Here is a 21,475-nt window from a genome sequence, read left to right as displayed (position 1 = left end):
TTTCTGTGTGGAGTTTGTTTGTTTTCCCTGTGTTTTTGTGGGTTTTCTCTGGGTGCTCTGGTTTGCCCCACAAGTCCAAAGACATGCGGTACAGGTGAATTGGGAAAGCTAAATTGTCCGAAGTGTATGTGTGTGAAAGAGTGTGCATGGATGGGTTGCAGCTGGAAGAGCATCCGCAGTGTAAAAAACGTATGCTGGATAAGTTGGCGATTCATTCCGCTGTGGTGACCCCAGATTAATAAAGGGACTAAGCTAAAAAGAAAATGAATGAATAAATGAATGTTTAACTATCTACTAGTCAACATGAAGGTAGCCAATTATAAGGCGCTAGAAAGGTGTCATGTAGGCCCACTATATCCCAAATGTTCTGAAGCCATTTAATAGTTTAATGTGAAGTACAGTTGAAGACAATGTTATTACCTGCTCTTCGCACACAAAATAGGCCTGCTTGAAATTTAAATTAGAAAATGCTCAATAATACACTGTACAGATCCTCAATGCACTGATTTCGGGTTTTTGTGCTGCTCAGTTTTGGAAGTGTCCGCAGATACAGGAGAGCTGCGCACTGTGTCTCAGTGATGCATCAAGCAATACGTTCACGATGCGCAGACGCAATGTGCAATGCTCTGCAAGATTTTTCTATTCTCATCCTTTCAACTGTGTTTATTCGTCCGAGGGGAATACTTTCAGTACTTTCAGTCCAAAGACATGTGGTACAAGTGCATTGGGTAAGCTAAATCGTCCGTGGTGTATGTGTGTGAATGAGCATGTATGGACGTTTCCTAGTGATGGGTTGCAGCTGGAATGGCATCCATTGCGTAATGGATCATTCCACTGCGGCGACTCCTGATTAATAAAGGGACTAAGCCAAAATGAAAATGAAAAAATATATATCTACTTACTATTTTCTCAAGTGTATATAACTACTACTGTAAGAAAACATCAGCATTTGGTGTACTTTCAGTATCTTCGCTTGAAAAGACCCAATCTAATCCTGTTTATATGAAATAAGATGCTGCTCCCGAGCAGGTTTGAGTTACCAGTCCTGTTGCTATAACAACTCACGGATGGGTTTTAAAGAATGAAATTATCTTGGATAATGTCAAATCATCAATAATTAAATCCAGCTAATTGAGTAATCAACTTACGAAAAAAGGACCCCTGAACTACTTGGTTGCTTTGCATTTGACTTTCATAACTGTTCATGTTTGAGTATTGCAATAACTGAAAGAAGGTTTTGCTATGTTAACAAAGTAAAACCAAACAAATCAAAACTTATTTTCTCCAACAGACCCCTGACCCTACACACAGTGCATGTCAAGCAGTTCGGAAAATAGATTTTTGTCAGCCAAGCCAAAGTCAACCACCATGCAAAATTAATTTCTATAAATACTGCATTTTTAAGAATGTGCCTCATTTGTTGAACATTTCTACCTGTCATTGCCAGATATGCATGCAAAGGTTTTTGTGTTCTAATATTCCTCCATGTCAGTTCGCGTCATATGCCGGTTTCACAGAATACATGTTTTGTGAAGGTTCCCCTTGAACAATTGCTCTCTCATAAGAACAACACTGTGTATCCATCAGTCAGCGCTCCTCCCTGTCAACTGTGTCAGGTTGTCCTGAACATCTGATCAGCAGTCATGGATGGATTAAGAGATTCTTGGCCTCACTGCATGAAAGATTCTCTCCGCTGCCTTTCAGCTGTCAGCAGTCTGAGGTTTACAGGAGAAACAGCACACCCTTATAATGAAGAAAGTACATAAGCCACTCTCTTGATACTATCTGCCTATTCTTCAAACGACTGCGGAGTAAATCATTCGTTAATGAGCGACACTCTCCACCTCAACCACTGACCCTAACGGAGGCTCGATAATGAGCTCTCCTGTTAGGAAACCGAGCTTCCGTCCTTTTAAACCCAATCTCTCAATATCGGCATTATCTGCAACGCTGCTTCAGTAACTTTCTTGCATCGATAGACATTGTCCTCCTACCTCTTCGATGACTCAATAGCCGTAACTGTAGTTTTTAATCAAGAGTAAAGTCACTGTTGGAGACTGAGCTGTCGTGGTGGTCTTGGCGTAGTGGTCCTGTTGTGCCACTGTCGAAACTGGCCTGTTTGGCAATGTTGCTCTCATCTTGCTCCTCATTACTACATCGATCTTTCAGGGTCTTTCTTCAGAAGTTCAATAATATAGAGTCTTTGTGCTGTCAGACTGCTTACCTGGCATCTTTCTTAACTCTGGCTTGGGTAATTATTGTATTGAGCTAACTAAAACAACATACTTGACAATTCTATGCATGTCCCTTCTTGCCAAAACAGAATACTGTTGGGTGTTTAAGAAGTAGCTCATCTGAAAATGATTCCATTATTTGCTCTCAAGATATGTTGATGTATTGTGTAGGGTGAACACAATCAGTTATTTTGATTATTATCTTGACTCTTGCTTTGTAATGGCAGCTAATGTTTATGAACCTCTAAAAAACACATCCATCTTTCCATCATAAAAGTAATTCATACATTTTCAGTGTTCCTCTGAATTATTCCTGAAGAATGGTGAACAGATTCTGTGTAGCAGCTGTTAGACTTTTCATTTATTTTACTTTATTGTTTACTTTATTCTATTGAAATCCCACATATGATTTTCTATAAACCTATTTTTTATTCTTAATTTAAACAGCTCCAGGTGGGGACAAGATAACAAAAGTTGGTACTGTTCTCTGGAAAACTGCAAGAACATCTGGTCACTGTTTTCTGAAGAAGTGCATTGTTATTTTTTTAAAAGAAAAATATCCATATTTAAACTTCAGAAACTGTTAGCACTGGCTTACAAGATAGAGTGACATGTTTTTATGACTCTTGATCCCACAACAACAGTATATACAAAACAGTGTTTTTTCCTGTTTTTCTTTTCTTGTATCTGGAATATTTTGACTAAAATAGTCACTTTGGTTGGCAGGTGTGTGGTCTCTTGGTCTTGATAAATCATCTTTTTGTGCATTCTGAAGATATTGATTGAACCAGTACTTATGTCTGTGCTCTCCCATTTGTAAAGTCAGCAAAATTAAAAAAAAAAAAATCATCTAATAGCATGTAAAATAATTGTATGTTGTATTTAATATTATTATTATTATTATTATTATTACTATTATTATTATTATTATTATTATTATTATTATTATTATTATTATTATTATTATTATTATTATTATTATTATTATTATTTTACAATTTGTATAAGTTTATTGAAATTGTAAATAAATAATAATTTAATAATAATAATGAAAAAGATTTTTAATATTGTTTCCTAATATTTTTCTATTTTGAAAAGTTATTTTATTATTATTTTTTTTGCTGGGCTGGAATAACACATAAATTCATTTTTAAAATGGGCAATAATAATAATAATAATAATAATAATAATAGTAGTAGTAGTAGTAGTAGTAGTAGTAGTAGTAGTAGTAGTAGTAGTAGTAGACTTTCCTAATTAACTTAACTTGGCCAGCTAATTAACCTAGTTAAGCCTTTAAATTGCAATAAGCTGAATACTACTATTTTGTAATATAACTATTACAATATTGTGTATTGTCATCATGACAAAGACAAAATAAATTAGTTATTAAAATAGTCTAGAAATGTGCTGACAAAAAAATGCATCCGTTTTAGCTGCCTGCTCTTCCTTAGCTGACAGTTGAAGTCATTTAAAGAATGATTGCTTTAATTAATGGTTCACACTACACAACATTGTTGATTTAAAAAAAAAAATCCTGCCAACATAATGCTACACTTGATTTGGTGATGGGGAAAAAAACAAGAAAACATGTAAAAAAAAAAAAAAAAGTAAAATAATTTATGGCTTACTTCAGAAAATAAAGGTGATTTCAAGAATTCACACTTAGCTAATGATTTTATATAAAGCTTTTTTGCCATGCTGTCCTGGGAGAAAGCCCTGAACTTGTGAGATCCTTGAACCCGAGGCTCCCTCCTGTCTGCCAGGCGAGAGGAGAGTTTGAGCTCAGGTAGATCTCGAGAATTCCCCTGCTGTAGTAGCTAATCAACAGATAGTGATTGCTATTAACAGATAACTACTTACTAGGAGTAAGTCTATGGTGCCGATTTAGATTAACCAATTAACTTAAGTTACATGTTTTTGGACGATGGAAGGAAACCAGGGAAACTGGGGATACCCACGTGAGTACAGGGAAAACGTGTAAACTTCACACAGAATTGTCGGCTAGTTTGGTAAGGACAAGAACAAGTGGTGCTCTTGATATGAAGCACCAGTGCTAACCACTGGGCCACCGTACCATCTAGGAAAGGAGGAGGAGTAGGGGTAGAAGGGGGGAATTCTTCAAAACAAAGATGGCAGTTTTATGGAACATAGGGTATTTATAGTGGCTTAGGAAACTTCTGATTGGTAAATCATAAAATGAATAACGCGGGACCAGCTACAGGCAATCATAAGCATGTGATCCTAAATTACTTAAACTTTACTTAAAATTCCAAATGTATTGGAATATTTTTATTATTTATATATATATATATATATATATATATATATATATATATATATATATATATATATATATATATATATATATATATATAAAATTTTTTATTTATTTTTTTCACTTACACTTCATATTTTCATATTTTCATAGTATATGTGTATTAATATTAACCATTAGGTAGGTTTTAGAAATTATAGCATGTGTTGAAAAAAAATGTGTTTACTAGCAGCATTAGGAGTTAAGAAATGCAATCCATTTTTTTTTTTTTCTTGGTGTGGCAGTTACAGCAGGAAAATAATTGTAAAAACTGGAAAAATAATTGTAAATTTTTTTTGTTTGTTTTCATTTTGTGTCATTTTAACTAATCTGGCTTTTATGATTCAACAGGTACAGTAAATGGCAACATGGAATGTAAATTCAAGGAGGGATATTTTATTTATATGGTTTAAATTATGACCAAAAAACACAATTTAGTTCATATATTGCTATATAATGCAGTGCAATACAACAAAAGTGTGATGCTCAAAATTTAAACATAATGATGACAATTTGCATCAGTCCTATTCTATAACTGTTGGTCTTGAAATATCATTAACCCTGTCAAGTATTTTCTTTTTTTTTTTTTTTTTTTTGTAAAGATTACATTGCATAATTACACATGAAGGCACTTAGCAGTTTGAATTTAATAATATTCATAATTCAGAGGCTTTAAAATTGCATATCTAATAAAAAACAGGAGGCTTTATGAGGTTAATTGCCCCATTATGCCTGTTAATCACAATTGATTAAACACAACTTGAAAGTTTTGTAAGATCGACTTGCATGCATACTTGTTGGTCCACAGATGGGGCTAAATTACTCATAATCACACAATAATTTATTCATTATAACACAGAAAACCTGTACTGAAAGTATTTCTAAGCTCCACAGGTGGAGAAATGGCGTTTCATTCATAACAGAATATTAGAGGAGGGTCGTCTTCTTATTTATTCAAGACTGGGGTGACAGAAACACAGCTTGTGCGTGACTGACGCAACTCAGTCACAATGAGAGAAATCAAACCGGACTGTAGAGACCCCTGCCGCGCACGTACGCGGATTTACACAGGCAAGTGTATGCAATAGAGAGTCAGTGGGATTTAAGGGCCAGACTCGTGATTGATCCATCTGAGACCTGCTACCAGATCTGATCTGACAGCAGTTTCTTTAGGAGCCCAGCGGAGAGTCATCAGCATTCTTCTGCTCCACTTGCTCCATCATTATGAGCTCTTCTACATTTCATTTGATTCCTTAAGTCAATCAATAACCAGCAGGGCCAAATTCACCTTGTTTAGCTTAAAACCACCATTACTAATCGAGAAGAGGGAATGGAAGGTGTAGAGACAGCCACCATTCCAGGACTTCAGTCTCAATCTGAAATGTTAGTTCATAGGTATATCTTTTAACAGACTACACTTGCTTGACTGATGCATATGACATTATAGATTATTGGTAATTACAGATAAAAAATTTCTATCCACACTAATGAAAGTATACTTATTTAATCTTATCTTGGAAAAATAAGATAAAGATAAAAATATTTATCTTATGGAAAAATATGTAGTATGTAGTATTGTTCCCATTAACAAATGTAAAATAAAACAAAATAATAAGAATAGCCTACATACTTTTATGAGTTTGGGACAGGGCACAATTTCTTATATTATTCTTTATAAAAGATTGTGGTGCAGATGACGTTTTTAATTTACAATAATTACAATAGTTTCTTCACATATTTTATAATGATTTTTAAAGGAGCACATGAACTGTTAGTGTGTGTACTTTTGTATTACTTACTTTACTAGATGTCCCCACAAATACAGCAACACCAGTAAATTCCGACCTTGTGAGGGTTTTTTTGACAATGGATCCTAAATCAATTGTTTCTTGTGAGAGTTGCTTTATCCCTTGTGAGAGATTGGGTTTGCATACCTACTGCGCCACTACGTTGTCTATTTTTATTTATATGTATTTAATTTTTTTATTGTATTTATTTATTTATTTATTTTATTATTAATTTTTAGTCATTTATTTCTTTTCGGCTTAGTCCCTTTATTAATCTGGGGTCGCCACAGCGAAATGAACCGCCAACTTATCCAGCATATGTTTTACACAACAGATGCCCTTCCAGCTGCAACCCATCTTTGGGTAACATCCATACACACTCGTTCACACTCATACACTAGGCAGACAATTTAGTCAATCCAAGCCGAGGCTCAAACCAGCAACCTTTTTGCTGTGAGGCGACAGCACTATCTACCTATTTTTATTTATTTATTTTTTTTAACCAAAACACAGGTTGGAAAACATTCTAACCCCTTACCTTATTTGGGATCCAATCAAAGAATTCTACCTTATCTTGAAAGTCTCCTCCACCATGTTTCGTTAAAAATGGAGTCTTAACCTAATAATCTTTAGGTCTGTTCTTATAAAAAAAATATACAAAAATATACTGTTCTTATACAAAGCTTTGTCTGAACAGGTAAGCAACTACCATAGAAATTGTCCAACTTTTTTTCAACTTTCAAAACATTGTGTACATTTAATTTTAAAGAGTTTCAGTAATCTTCTGTGAGAGAATTCATTTGATAAATAGTTCTCAGCATATGCATTTGTTAAATTGAATATTAGCTCTGCACTTTGTTTTGCAAATCAGCATGTGTTTAAATGCAAGGCTCTGTAGTCATTATCGCCAAAAAGGAAAAGAGCAATAACAATAGCAATGAAGTGGACAAATTTAGAAATTTCTAAAAAATAAAGCGAGACGCTTAAAACAGTTGCTTTGCCAACACCAGTTAATGTATATACACATCACTAATCAGGACTCATTTAGTCACAGAAACTCTACAGTCTGCCACAGACTACAGCAAAATATAATGAACTTTGAAATATCTTGTAGGATTTAAAGCAACTAAACCCTAAAAAACCATCCTGCAAGTGCAGCTTGGAAGAAGAAGAAGAGATATCACATAAAGACAGATTTCTAAAGGCTTCCGTATAAACGCAGTGCGGCTCTCCTAAACAGGGGTCTAGGATTGCCTATGGACGTTGAGGACATAAAGGGTGACAGATAATGGGACAGGAGAGGCAGAGGTAAGCACACTATCAGTGTATTAGGATTAGAGCTGTGCGCTGCCTACTAAATGCTGAGTGACACCGAGGCTCGCTGCGATGGCATCTCTGAGGATTGTAGATCTGTATCTCTCTGGGGGACAGCGCTCTTTCTTTTCTTTTCTTTTCTCTCTCTCTCTCTCTCTCTCTCTCTCTCTCTCCCTTTCGCACGCTTGTACTGTATGTACCATTAGCACATCTCAATGTCGACAAGGTCTCTATACAGGTCTAATTGTGGGGAAGTGTGCAAGGGAGAGCGGTGTGTTTCTTACCCAAGGGTGCACGATCTGAGAGCTCTAAAAGTCTTCTCAACCTCAGACTTCCTCACACACGCACCCATACATGTAGGCCTTTTATTGTTGCACTTAATCAACTTAATTACCAGACGTTAATGCCTTTGCACCAGCACGTGTGTCTCGTCTTTTACCCGTGTGTGTCCATGTAGGTGTTCTTGTGCTGAAGTATGCGTGGGTGTTTAATTTTAGCACTCTGATGGGAGGTGTAAAGTATTGGAAGCGATGTGAGTGACAAACTAGATGATTTTCCATAATTGCTTTGGGCGCCGCTGCTTTTGATGTAGCAGCTGTACTGCGGCAAGCTTCTCCGAATGGCTGCTTGTCAGTCTTCAACCATTGGCGTATGTTATTTCGCCGGGAAATAATCAGATTATGGCCTAATCCATTGAACAGGTTCATCTTCCACACTGGATTAGGCTCCTTTTAGGCACAATGGGATTAGTTATTGTGGAGACACACTCGCTTCATTTGGGATTTTATCTTGGATGATGAACGAGGTGCATCCCGCACAGATAGACTCATCATGGCTCTTCTCTGCTCTCATTTCAGCTCTTCTCTTCTGTAATTTTCTCTCGTCTGTCACATCTTCTTTCATCATGTCACGTCTCTTTTCGTCTCATCTGGGCTCTTGGTGATATAAACGTGAACTAGAATGAAAAGGAAGGTGTATGGGGTTTACGTGAAAATACACAATATTACAAAAGGGAAAAAGGCTAACAAATGTCCTTTTGAGAGAGACTGCGCTCAGAAATTGTGAGTCATATACACTGGCAGATAATATATACCAAATAAAAAGCTACTTAAGGGTACACTGAACAAATTTATCTTTTATAACGAATTCAGAATCTGAATTTTGTTTTGCATTTTAAAATTGTGTAATGTTTTTAAGTAAAACATTGATGGACTACAGATGTATGCAAGCAAATTTAATTTCTTAAATTATAAATGTTTTTAATTTTTATTATTATTATAAGTTAAAATTAATTATAGAAATATTATAAGATGTAAAACTTTGTAAAACTAGTTTGTAACTAGATGTAAAACTAATTATTTACATTAAGTAATAAAACATACATTATCAAAGTAACACAAATATTCTAAAAGGTTTCTTACAAATGAATTCAAGTTTTGCTTTCAAATGTGAAAGATGATTAAACTTTTCATGGTTTGTCAATAGACATACATTTATGTTAATCAACAAAATTTCATTCAAAAAGTGTGCTACACTTTTCCCCTTAAAACTGATATAACCTGATGGTATCCAAACATAAAACTTAAATATAACTTAATAAAATATTTTTTTATATGTAAAATTTATGTCAAATCAAATAAAAGAGGTGATGAAAAAGTGAAACATGCTGATATATTCTCAGTGTCATTCATGAAACTACTAAACACCATCGTCGTTTCAAACATAAAGTTATAGTAATTAAATAAACTTAAATAAGTTATTTATCAATGTTAGATGTAACATAAAACTAAACACTAAAAAGAACCAGAGTAATATCTAAATCTAATAATAATAACTAAGGGTCATTATCGACAGTATGTTGACATTTTAACCTAACACCCAGGCTGTCTACAAAAAGTTCAACAAAAACAGTTTTTTTTTTTGGAAACTAGGGCCCAATCCCAATTCTGTTTCGTACCCCTTCCTCTTAGCCCTTAAAACAGATTGTGAGGGGGAAGGGCTTCGAAATTTACTCGTAAGAAATGGTACAGCACTTCAGCACCTGCACACATCATCATATGTCATTGCAATCTCTTGCTTCAAAAAAGATTGACAATGGCGACTGGTGTAATTATTCCTGTTGTGTTATTTTTTGGAATTTATCTTCAGGAAATCACTGAAGGCATTGATATCATGTTTCTGACAGGGTATTCGAGTGCCAGGTGTGAAAAAGTATGTTGTGGGATTGCTATATCGGAGTTATTATTAGGGATTATAGTGATAATTAGCGTTTTTTAATTTTAGCATTTTTTTAAAGTATGTCGGTAAAACATGAATGCCATTATGAATGTATTCAAATATCTGCTTGTTTGTTGTAAAATTCATAATAATGACAAAATAAATACTAATTTGGGGATCTCCTTACTTCTGGGTGCAGCTTATGCAGCCGTTGTGGCTGGTGTACTCTGGGAAATTTTCTTACCCCTTGGTTTCGAGTGTGGTCCTGAAAAATCTTCATTTGAAGGGGTATCTAATTCTTGCCCTTAGCCCTACGCCTTCAAGCTTAAGAGAATTGGGACATCCCTACCCCTTCACGTGTATGCGCAAAACGAGGGGTAGAGATAAAGGGAAGGGCTAAGGGGTAGAATTGGGATTGGGCCTTAGATTGTTTCGGGTTTGTACCTATACGATGACACTGTTTTAAAAAAAAAATGTATTGAATCCTTTTGATCTTTCTGCATTGTAGCTTACTACAGTAATCTGAGTTTGTCAAATAAGATCAGGTTGAGTAACATTGTGAAGGTGACAGGCAAGATCATCGGTTTTAAGATCAAGATCACCCATTGTATTTAGTGTTTTAGCCGTTGCCATCAGGACGTTGTTTTAGAGTTCCTATTTGCAGGAGAAACAGAATGAGAAATTGTGATCCTTTTATAATGGTGGCCATTAAGTCATAAGATGAGTCCAGTGGGAAGTGGAGATGCATCCAAAAAAATTATGTATTGTTTGTTTTGTGGTAATATACTGTCACCTGTGTTATGGCACCTTGCTGCAATTTTATTTTACCTAAACGGTATAATAAAGTTGAGTCTGAGTATAATGTTAACAAAAAGCATAAAAAGTGAAGTGTCCTGCAGGCAATGCTGGGAAAGTCATGGCTAATACAATTGGTGTATATATTAGAAAACTTACTGTTAACCAGATTAAAGCTTTTCACTATAGTTTTTTTTTAATGCCATACATTTTTTTACAGTGTGCAGTCAGTGAAGTATGATATGTTAGTGTTTTATTAAAAAAATATATTTAAAATTATAATGTTTTCCATAATTGCACTTAATATCATCACACATGTGCAATATATAATGTTTATTGTATATTGCAATATATAATGTTTATTGTACAATGACAGTAAAAGGCATACTATTCTAATTCATTTAAATGGACTGTTGACGCAAGAATGAAAATGTAATCAGCATTTACTCCCCTTTAAATGGTTAAAAACTTTTGAGTTTCTTTTTTCTGTCTAACAAAAAAGAAGACATTTTGAAGAAAGCTGAAAACCTGTAACCATTGACTTCCATAGAAGTGCAAACACATACTATAGAAATCAATAATTTAAGATTTCCAACATTTTACAAAATAACTTGTTTTATGTTCAACATAAGAAAGAAACTCCAAACAGGTTTAAAACAAGAAAATAAACAAGTAAATAAAGTTGGAGTTTTAATATTTGGGTAAACTGCCTCTTTAACACTAGTGAGCGCAAATCTGTCCCCTATAGAAATCTTGCGCTGAGACATTTTAATTGTTCATGAGGTAGATTTCCTAAGGGGAAGAGAAAAAAAACTCTGTCTGCATGTTTTGGTACTCAGTGCTTTCTAGCAGTACCAGCAGCTGCAGTAGGGCTCTGTGTTTGAAGTGTTTTCTCACTCTGGAGATGTACAGGTCTGGAGGGTGGCCAGTCGAGCACCAATAATCTTCTCAGCAGTTGCTGACAGTCCATTGCTATGTCTTTCAGTCCGATTTGATAGCTCAACCAAACCAGATAGTTACAGAGGCACAGACTCAAAGCTGTATCAGCAGCATACGCAGGCCACAGGGGCAGCTTCAATCACGGACTGGAGAGGAAAAACCCCAAATTTTCCAATATTCTTGCCGGTTTTTAGAGTGCTGTATGATTTAGATGGTCAGGGTGCAGATGGTGGGTGAGACTCTCAATAAGACCATTATTGCATTCGGCTCCTTTCAACAGTGCAGAGGTTGTGGTATTTAAGATCTCGTTATATAAGATATTTACTGCATTTATCAAACACTGAAGAAGCTAAACAAAGATCTAGAGGTAATGCTGAAGTTATTCACATGGGTATTTTTTGCTAAACTGATATGAGATGCAGCTACTGACTTTGAGATAAAGAGCATTGCTTGATGAGAAGTTGGACTTTCAGAGTTGTTCAGTGACATTATATAGGGTCTCTTTTCATGGTTTTGCAATCTAAAAGGATGCACTTTTGCTTTGCAGTTTGTGATCTGGTGATTTTTGTCAGGACAAAATTGTCCTTTGATAAAGAGCTCAGGTGCTTGGGTTGTTTGTCATTAATCCTCCACACTTTGCTACTCGCTGACCTGCTGAAAACAAGTGGTGAAATTGTGAAAAGGCAGGGAAAAGTGGACGGATTTTCGTAGATTAGTCATTTAGTTACCTCCCTGCATAAATCCTAATGCTGTTTCATATTTACAGCTTTCTAATTATGTTACTATTATTTAAATAATATAACAGTATCAAGTAATATGAATAAAAAAATAATTTATTTATTTTTTAATCTTTTACTATGATTTTTAAATGTTAATGGCACTTTTTTATTTTAATAAATATCAACAAGTATGACGCTTACTCCATGAGATGAGACACAGGATTGGGTTCACAATAATGAGACAAAACTAATTTTTACAAAATTTTTAACAAATCTTACTATTGACTATTACATATGCGCACATTTATATATTGTGCAGCCCTACCGTTTAATGTGCATTCAGTCTTTACACTGAATTCCAAGCAGACACAGACCCACTTTAGGATTATTGTAAATCGGCTTTGTAAAGAAGACTTATGTTTAATTTTGTTAAAACTACATTTAGCTACATTAAAGTAGGTAACAATGTAAAACATTCCTAAAGCTTTTATTGTTGTTATTCTAATTTAAAATTTAATACACTATTAAAATCAATGGTTCATGTTAATAAAACTAATTCTGTCATAATTTACTCATCATTCATTTGTTCCAAACATATCTCAGTTTCTTTCTTCTGCTACATATTCTATTACTTCAATGACATATTTCCACGAACATATTTCGAAAATCGCTGATTGCTGGCACCCATTGACTTCCATTTTGTTTTTCCCTACTATAGGAGTCATTAACTGTCTCATTTGAGGCTGCGTCCTCTGAAGGATGCAGACTTCAAAGGTGAGTCCTTAGAAGTTCACACAGGATGAAATGAGCATTTGAAATGAGACGATCTGGACTACAGAGGACAGATCTCGTCACCTAACAACCATAACAGCTGCTGTTAAGTGGTAATAAAACTTGTAATTGCTTTTTTTTTTCAAAGTAATTTTAAAATTTATTTTAAATTATCTGAAGGTGAAGGAAGGTTTACAAAAACTAGAAATATATTTCCTTTGATCCATAAATGTACACATAAAAATGTGGTCATTTGTGATTGTTTTTAACATGTGTTTAGATGTTCAAGTAAAATAAAACCTAATTCATACATTTAATCTAGAGTATTCTTTTATAAACGCTCTGCTGTTATCAGTGCACAATGAATCATGGGGTTACTTGAGAAATGAAGAACGCATTTTGAGGCTGCATTTGAAGGAGCCTTTAAATTTTTTTGAAATGAGACAGCCTTCCTCGCGCTGCGATGATGCAGCACCCTTCTAATGCAACCTTCGGAGGATGCAGCTTCTGAAATGAGACACAGCTTAAGAGTTCCAGCAACCAGCATTTTCAAAATATCTTTGTTTGTGTTCAACAGAAAAAAAAATAAAAAATCAACTCATGGAGGTTTAAATCCACGAGCAAAAATAAATTATTTTTTTATAATTTTCAGGTCTACTATCCTGTTAATGCACCTGAGATAATGAACTAATAGTGTTTTTATTAACCGGTGTTAACAAAACTTATATGACTCTAAAACAAAATTGCTTGATCCTGATTGGTTAGCCGTAAAATTTGTGATCTGTTACTCCCTAATGACCGTCACCAATAGCAACACTATATATAATAATGACTGTATGGTGCTCATCTGTGTATATAAATCACGGTACCTCTTTATCTCTTTTAGGAAACTGTATGTGCTCTGTTTGGTTTCTCTCAAACATGTTTGGTGTCCTCATAGTAAAACTGCTCTGTAAACTAAAACTGGAGAAACGTATTCAATGTGTATGTAATATCACTGATACAGAGTTCAGCATCTCAAAGACAGGGATGAGGAGGAAGGGAGTTTAGGGTAAATCACTACAGAATCCTACTTTTGTTCTATTTTGAAGGGAGGACCGTAAAGTTCCTGGTGCTGGTGTTTTACTCGTTATCCAGAGTGACAAGCATGACAAGTTAACGTAAACATTTACCTTCAGAGTAGAGACTGAAAAAAAATCAAACTAAGCTTTGGTAGGTTGGCTGGCGACCAGCCAGAGAAAGACATGTAATATTATCACAATTATGCAGCATTTTAGCCACCTAATGCACAAGGAGGTCTAACAATCCATTCAAATATACTTTGCCGATGTGTTTTATTCATATCAGATACACATAGTGAAAGTAACAATAAAGTTGAATCTATTCTTCTCTAAGTTCACCAGCTACTTACTGGCATGTTTTTGGGGAGTAGCTTATAAATTTACCTGCTGAATCCTGCGTGTCCTACTTTTATTGAGGCAAGCGTGCGGCCGCAAGTAAACATGGCGACGCCCATCTCACGTTATAGATCACGATCACTTACAAGTTTATGTGAATTTTAATATCCAGTCGCTGATGACATAAGCAAACATGTGAATGTTGCAATAAAACGGGGGAAAAAAACTAAATTAACGAGATACATCTGTCATACAGGGCTATTGTGGCTGCGGTGTGTCACGTGACAAACATGGCGCATCGCCACGGAAACGTTCAGGGTGAATGGTCGCCCAAAAAATCACTCCTGGTTCCAGAATATTTTAAACCCACTAGCAAAAAGGTTAATAACAGAAGGTAAAGTGGCGGTGGTAGAGTTACTTTGCACTTTGCAAGACTAAAGTTTTTATTCACTCGTCTTTTTTGGTCATTCATTGTTCCATCTGTTGTTGTCATGTATAGCTGCACTTTCTTCCTTTTTTCTTTCTTTCTTTCTTTCTTTTAGAGAGATTATATCTTATTAAGATTGTTTTTCTTACCGCACTGGCAAATAATTTTGCTTGTTTTTTTGCTGGTTTTTTTCATCTTGATTTAAGATATTTTTAGATATTTGGATTGAAAACAGGACAAAACTACTTAGTTAATTTTATTTTATTATTATTATAACAGGTCATGGGTGAGCTTTTTTCAATAAAGGGTTGGAAATGAATGATTTTCTTGGGTTTTTTTATCCGATAAATCGATCAATAGAAGAAATAATCGACAGATTAATAGATTATTAAAATAATGGTTAGTTGCAGCCCTAAACCAATGAAAGCTGTTAAATCTTCTTTTTGTAATGTAACAATGAAGGAATATCATGGTTTTCTTCTTCATGGATATTTGTAGTTTCCATCTAAGAGTGCCCTCTGGCCTTTGGAGGACATTACTAATCACACAGCGGTGGACCAAGATGTGACCAAGATCTTATGGTGTAAAGTAACAAATTACAAATACTCAAATTACTGTAATTAAGTAGTTTTTCTTAGGAACTGTAATTTACTAAGTAAGTCATTTACTCGACTTCACTCCACTCCATTCCTTCAGTCGGTACTTTTACTCCACTCCTTCAACCTGCAGTCACTACTTTATTTTTTCTTGTCTATAGGGATTAGAAAATTCAGTCTTGCAATTCTAGTCCAACCCAATCGCACATTGATATTAAATCGCATCATACTGAACCACTTTAAGATTTGCAGTAAACTGTTTTTAAGCATTAAATTGTCAATGAAGATACTTTACAGCAATGACCCAGAGACTATTTAGACTGCATATCACTGATGAAAAGTTGATGAATGTTTACTGTGTGATGACCGAAATGGCCTTAAACAATAACTAACTGCAGTACTGAATGTTGCTTTCACACAAATGGACAAATTACATTTAAACGCATCAGCCTTCACAGCGTAATACTCACTACTCTTGAGTACTTTTAAAAGGGCTACTTTTTACTCATACTTTGTGTAATATGTACAACAGATACTTTAACTCGCACTGCATTTTTGATTAACTAATGGTAGTTTTACTTGTGTGATTTTTCAGTACTCTTTTCTTTACAGCCGAGATTGTGTTTGCAGTTTAATTTTAATTAATCATTATGCCTATAAGTGTAGGTGATTAGATGAACACATCATGCATTGCAAGCTACTTAAAGGCTCTAGTGTTATATATTGTGAACTGCTATCAGGTTTTTTCCTGAATGGACCTGTAAAGCAAACACTTAATTGTACAATAGAGACTTAATTAAGAAAAGTTTCTGTCGCTTAAAAACTCAGTTCCTTTATATTTTACTGCTGTTAAATGCTAATTAAAAGTACATCTGCATATACTAAAACAATTAAAGAGACCATCAGTCTGCTGAAGTGCACAGACATTGCTCCTTAAATAAAGCAACACATCACATTAATGGAATTCAGACAACTGTCAAACCAACCTCAGGCTCTGCTCTTCAGACAATGCTACACTAACTCAGGTTGAGATAACCTGGGAGTCGGTTTCTGCACCCTTAAAGAAAAACACACAAGTGTAACATTTATGAATTTTTTTGTGATTACATACAGTTGAAGTCAGATTATTAGCCCTATTTTTTCCCCATTTTCTGTTTAACAGAGAGAATATTTTTTTTAACACATAAACATAATAGTTTTATTAACTCATTTCTAATAACTGATTTATTTTATCTTTGCCATGATGACAGTAAATAATATTTTACTAGATATTTTTCAAGACACTTCTATACAACTTAAAGTGACATTTAAAGGCTGAACTAGGTTAATTAGGTTAACTATGCAGGTGAGGGTAATTAGGCAAGTTATTCTATAACGATGGTTTGTTCTGTAGACTATCGAGAAAAAATATAGCTTAAAGGGGCTAATATTTTTGTCCTTAAAATGAAAAAAAACTGCTTTTAATCTAGCCGAAATACAACAAATAAGACTTTCTCCAGAAGAGAAAATATTATCAGACACACTATAAAAAATTTCCTTGCTCTGTTAATTATCATTTGGGAAATATTAAAAACATAAAATCAAATAAAAGGGGGGCTAATAATTCTGACTTTAACTTATGTATAAAATATTTGAAAATACATATTTTGTAAGCCTTGGTGGTTTTGAGACATTATCAAACAAAAAGCAATGTAATCACATTCACATTTCCACACGTCTGTATTTGTTTCACATGAAAATGTTCCAAAACTACTGTTAATTTTTTAACATGTGAAGCTTATGGTTTTTTCTTTAGGATTAGGATTTAAAATGAGCCTTGGAGGGTTTTCAATCTGCACTACGGTAGTTTTCTATCTGCAGTAGTCCTTTTACACCCTGCTAATGGGATTCCCGAGTTGTCTGGTTGCACGTTTCACACCGCTCATACTAATTAATCTTGACTATTCATGAGCTGAAATCCTGGGCTCTTATTTGCATATTTGCTGTGTCAGTGTCATTGATTGGACATAAACAGCACGCGACTGGTTTACATAACCACTCTTAACATTGCGCATTCTTGTAATACACAATACAGGGCGAGTTTTTCCAGATGTAACTTTGCTTGGACTGTAAAGATGAAACTGTCTGTACTTCACGCCGGTGCTAGTTTTACAGTACATCTTTTATATACAGTACAACTTGAATGTAGTCAATAATAATTTCATGACTGTCCCGAATGTGAATATCACAATTGGCTGTTGATTGTTTGCTAAGCATCAGATCATTTTAACAACACATGCTGTATATTTTTGGCACAATGCGATGTTAAAGTAATAGTTCATTAAAAAATGTACCAGCATAATTTACTCACCAGATGAACACCGAATACATTGTAAACAATTTTGGGGTTTTGTGGATTTGTGTTGGAGCAACATAAAAAAAATGTGAAAGAACTTAACAAATTTAAATGGGTTGAACATAAAACCTCAAGAATTGTGTTGTTTCAGCTCATTTTAAATGAGTAGTATAAACAAACAGCAAACATAATTTTTTCATTTTAATGTGTAGTTAAAATTTGCACCGGTTTGTTTGCATTTGCATTTTTAAGTTTCTAAAAGTATTTTACTCTTGCAATCACTTTCACATATGTTTACCTGTCTTACACTACTAGTCAAAGGTTTGGGGTTTTTAAATAAGACTCTCCTGCTCACCAAGGCTACATTTATTTAATCAAAAATACAGAACAAATTGTAAAATTGAGAAATATTATTGCACTATAAAATAAATGTTCAAAATTTAATTTAATAGTTTATTCCAGTGAATTTTAAAGATTAATTTTGAGCTTCATTACTTCAGTTTTCAGTCACATGAGTCTTCAGGAATCACTCTAATATTAATTATTGTTTTTATTATTATTATTTTAAAGTCTTTTAAAAATAATTTTGGTGCATTGATTTAGTCAATAATATCATTGAAAAGGTCATAATTTGCATTAAATAATTATTCATAGAGCTGTATTTTACATTCTTTGGAGATACAAAACACAACAAATTTCAGCACAGTGACTTTCTTAGCACTTTATTCTGTGAAACACAAAATAATAATTTTTTTAAGAACCATTGACAAATATAGTGGAACAAACCACTCAAGAATTCAATGGTTAAATTATTTTTAGCTTTCCTAAAAGTATCTTCTTTTGTGTTCGGCAGATGTAAGAAACTCAACTGGTTTGGAACAAGTAAAGAGTGAGTGATGATGCCAGAATTTTAAATTTAGGGTGAACTATTCTTTTAAGCGGACGGTATACTAATACTGGAATGACTGCTGGTTGGCACTTAATTATAAAGTTAGAATACAGCATGTAGAAAAAGTGTTACCAAATGTTTCCTAATTTTATATACAGCATCTACTCTCCAAGACTATTTGGTAATAAATGTAATAATATGCTTCAAACCATCTGGGTAATGCAAGGGATTATTTTGCAATAACAAGTGGCTGTGCATTAGCTAACATTAAATACCATAGTGTGACCTTATTGTATAGTGTTCCTGACAGATCAAATTGTTCTGAAAATTGCAGGGGTGCCGCGGCTGGTGTCTGGGGGCCGATGGGATTGTCTGACTGCGGGGGATTCATGCTCCAGCGATGAAGCGTGCAGCCCGCGTTTGAGAACCCTGCGGCAGTGCGTTGCAGGCGGAGGAAGCGTCAAGCTGGGTCCAGGAGCACGAAACCACTGCGAGAACGCCGTTACAGCCCTCATGTCCAGTCCCCTACACAGATGCCAATGCAAACGGGGTATGAAGAGAGAGAAGAACTGTCTTAGTATTTACTGGAGCCTCAAGCAATCCATACTGCACGGTGAGAGCCAATCCATATTCATCATTTCCTTTTGTCACATACAAAGCACTCGCTCACAAAATGATGCAATTACAAGTTCTAATACCCACACCCACACGGTCCCCGGGAACCACTTCAATGGATGCTAATTAGTCGCTGTGTTTTAATACGCTAACCAGTTTAGCATTATAGAAGCATTACTTCAAACTGAACTTTTACCTGAGACAGTCTCATTAATTCACATACGCACGCAAAATACTCTGTTACCATAGCCACCAAATCCTTGTTTGTGTGTGTGTGTGTGTGTGTTTACAGGGCTGAGCTTGGTGGAGAATTACCCCTACGAGCCTGTTGAGCGGGGTTTTGATTATGTTCGCCTGGCCTCCATTGCTGCAGGTCAGTGATTTGCACAGACACACTATGCCGATTATGTGCTATGATGTTGGAACAGATATTTGGAACTGATCACGATGTGTTTTGTCACTTCTGTGCCAAGCATTAGCAGTGAAGAGTTATTAATAGGGCAGAGCTTAATAGCTTACAACAGCAAAACATGAGCGCTTTGTTTAATGTACTTGGCTATAGCATAGTTGAGTTCATCGGCACGGCTGACGATAAACTGCATTTCCTACGATACAAGGCATGCATTAGGGACCTGTCAAGAGCAGAACAAACATTTCATTGTGGGCCAGAGATTTTCTGGTTGGACCCAGCAAAGACGACTAAACTGTCGGATGTTTCTTTTGTAATCAAGGCTTTTCGCTCCTGGCTCTCTCATCTCTCTCCCATCTCATTACATTGACTCAAAATAGCAGTGTACCAAGTTTAGAAACTTATTTGTGAAGGAGCCACACCACTAAAGCTGTCAGTCTGTCAGCCTCAGTTTATGGGGTGCTTAAGGCATGAGCGGAATTTTATGGACCCCGAGGGCAGCACATAATGATCCATTTACTCATCATCTCTCTAGTGCACATACACACTCACAGGCACACTTGAGTCCTGGCAGACACACATAAAATAACATTTAAACACTTGGGGATAGGACGGAGAACGATTTCTTCAAAGTAATGAAAGTAATGTCGGTCATTCATGCATGACTTTTAATGATGGCTGCTCTAAACTCAAACACTGCGAGTGTTTAACAGGCTGCCTCGCATAATAACAACAAAAAGATAAAGAAACAGTAAAAAAAAATGAGTAGTTAATTAAATATATTTTTTTTATCTTAATGACCTTGTAACAGAAAGTACTGGCAGTCACATTAAAAGGCTCACTTATACAAATATGTACTTTAGAATTTTTATTTTCTCTGTATGTATGTGTTTTTATTTTTATTATATCAATTTCCTATTATATTTGTCACGTGGCATGCGTCTTTTTTGAATGTACTATACTAAATAAAACTAGCCTTGAAAAAAAAATTATATATATATATATATATATATATATATATATATATATATATATATATATATATAAACATTTTGAGGGATGTAAACAATAACAATGGTTCTAACCTATTTCCAGTATTACTTTTTTAACTTCCAAAGCTTTCAAGAATCCTAAAATGTCCACATATTGATAAAAACTGTTATGGCTGCTGTTTTAATATTAAGCTAAGACTAAATTGCCTCTTGTTACAATTGTGAAACAGATTGACAACAAGAAGGACATGTTTATGGGCCAGTAACAATGCCACATTAAAATGGTCTATTATATGTATAGGTGTGTGTGTGTGTGTGTGTGTGTGTGTGTGTGTGTGTGTGTGTGTGTGTGTGTGTGTGTGTGTGTGTGAGAGAGAGAACAGAAAGGCTCTAATAATAGTTTGATTTAGTTACAGCAATCTCTGATGTACTTACATCTAAAATCTGCAATATAATGAGCACCAGAGTCCAGAATATTGGCTCAGTATTGATCAGAAGCTTGCAAAATCCTTTAATGATGGATGAGAAAGTCATCTCGCCAAAACAGACTGAGCTGAAATATCCCTTGAATGTGAAAGAAGGAAGAGAGGAAAGAAGCAAGTTGGGATGGAAGGATGAAAGAAGTAGAGAAAAATATGAACATATACTGTATATGGAAAGGAGAAAAGAAAGATCTTAAATAAACATAAAGGGAGGAAAGCTTCAGCCTTTATTTTCATATTTCG

At 34.8% G+C, this 21,475-nt stretch overlaps 1 protein-coding gene across 3 annotated transcripts in view; it reads left to right on the top strand.

Moving 5' to 3' along the window:
- Positions 1-21,475, top strand: part of gfra4a (GDNF family receptor alpha 4a) — a 298,064-nt gene that overhangs the window by 218,168 nt on the left and 58,421 nt on the right. For all 3 annotated transcript variants that reach the window (XM_087277289.1, XM_087277290.1, NM_001123058.2), the window contains 2 exon segments: positions 19,069-19,347; positions 19,642-19,722. In XM_087277289.1, the coding sequence (XP_087133415.1) occupies positions 19,069-19,347; positions 19,642-19,722 (360 nt within the window).

This window comes from Danio rerio, chromosome 13 (genome assembly GCF_052040795.2).
Source record: "Danio rerio strain M-AB ecotype USA chromosome 13, GRCz13ab, whole genome shotgun sequence".
NCBI lineage: Eukaryota > Metazoa > Chordata > Actinopteri > Cypriniformes > Danionidae > Danio > Danio rerio.
Note: the sequence above shows the minus strand (reverse complement) of the source record. Positions and strands in the feature narration are given on the sequence as shown.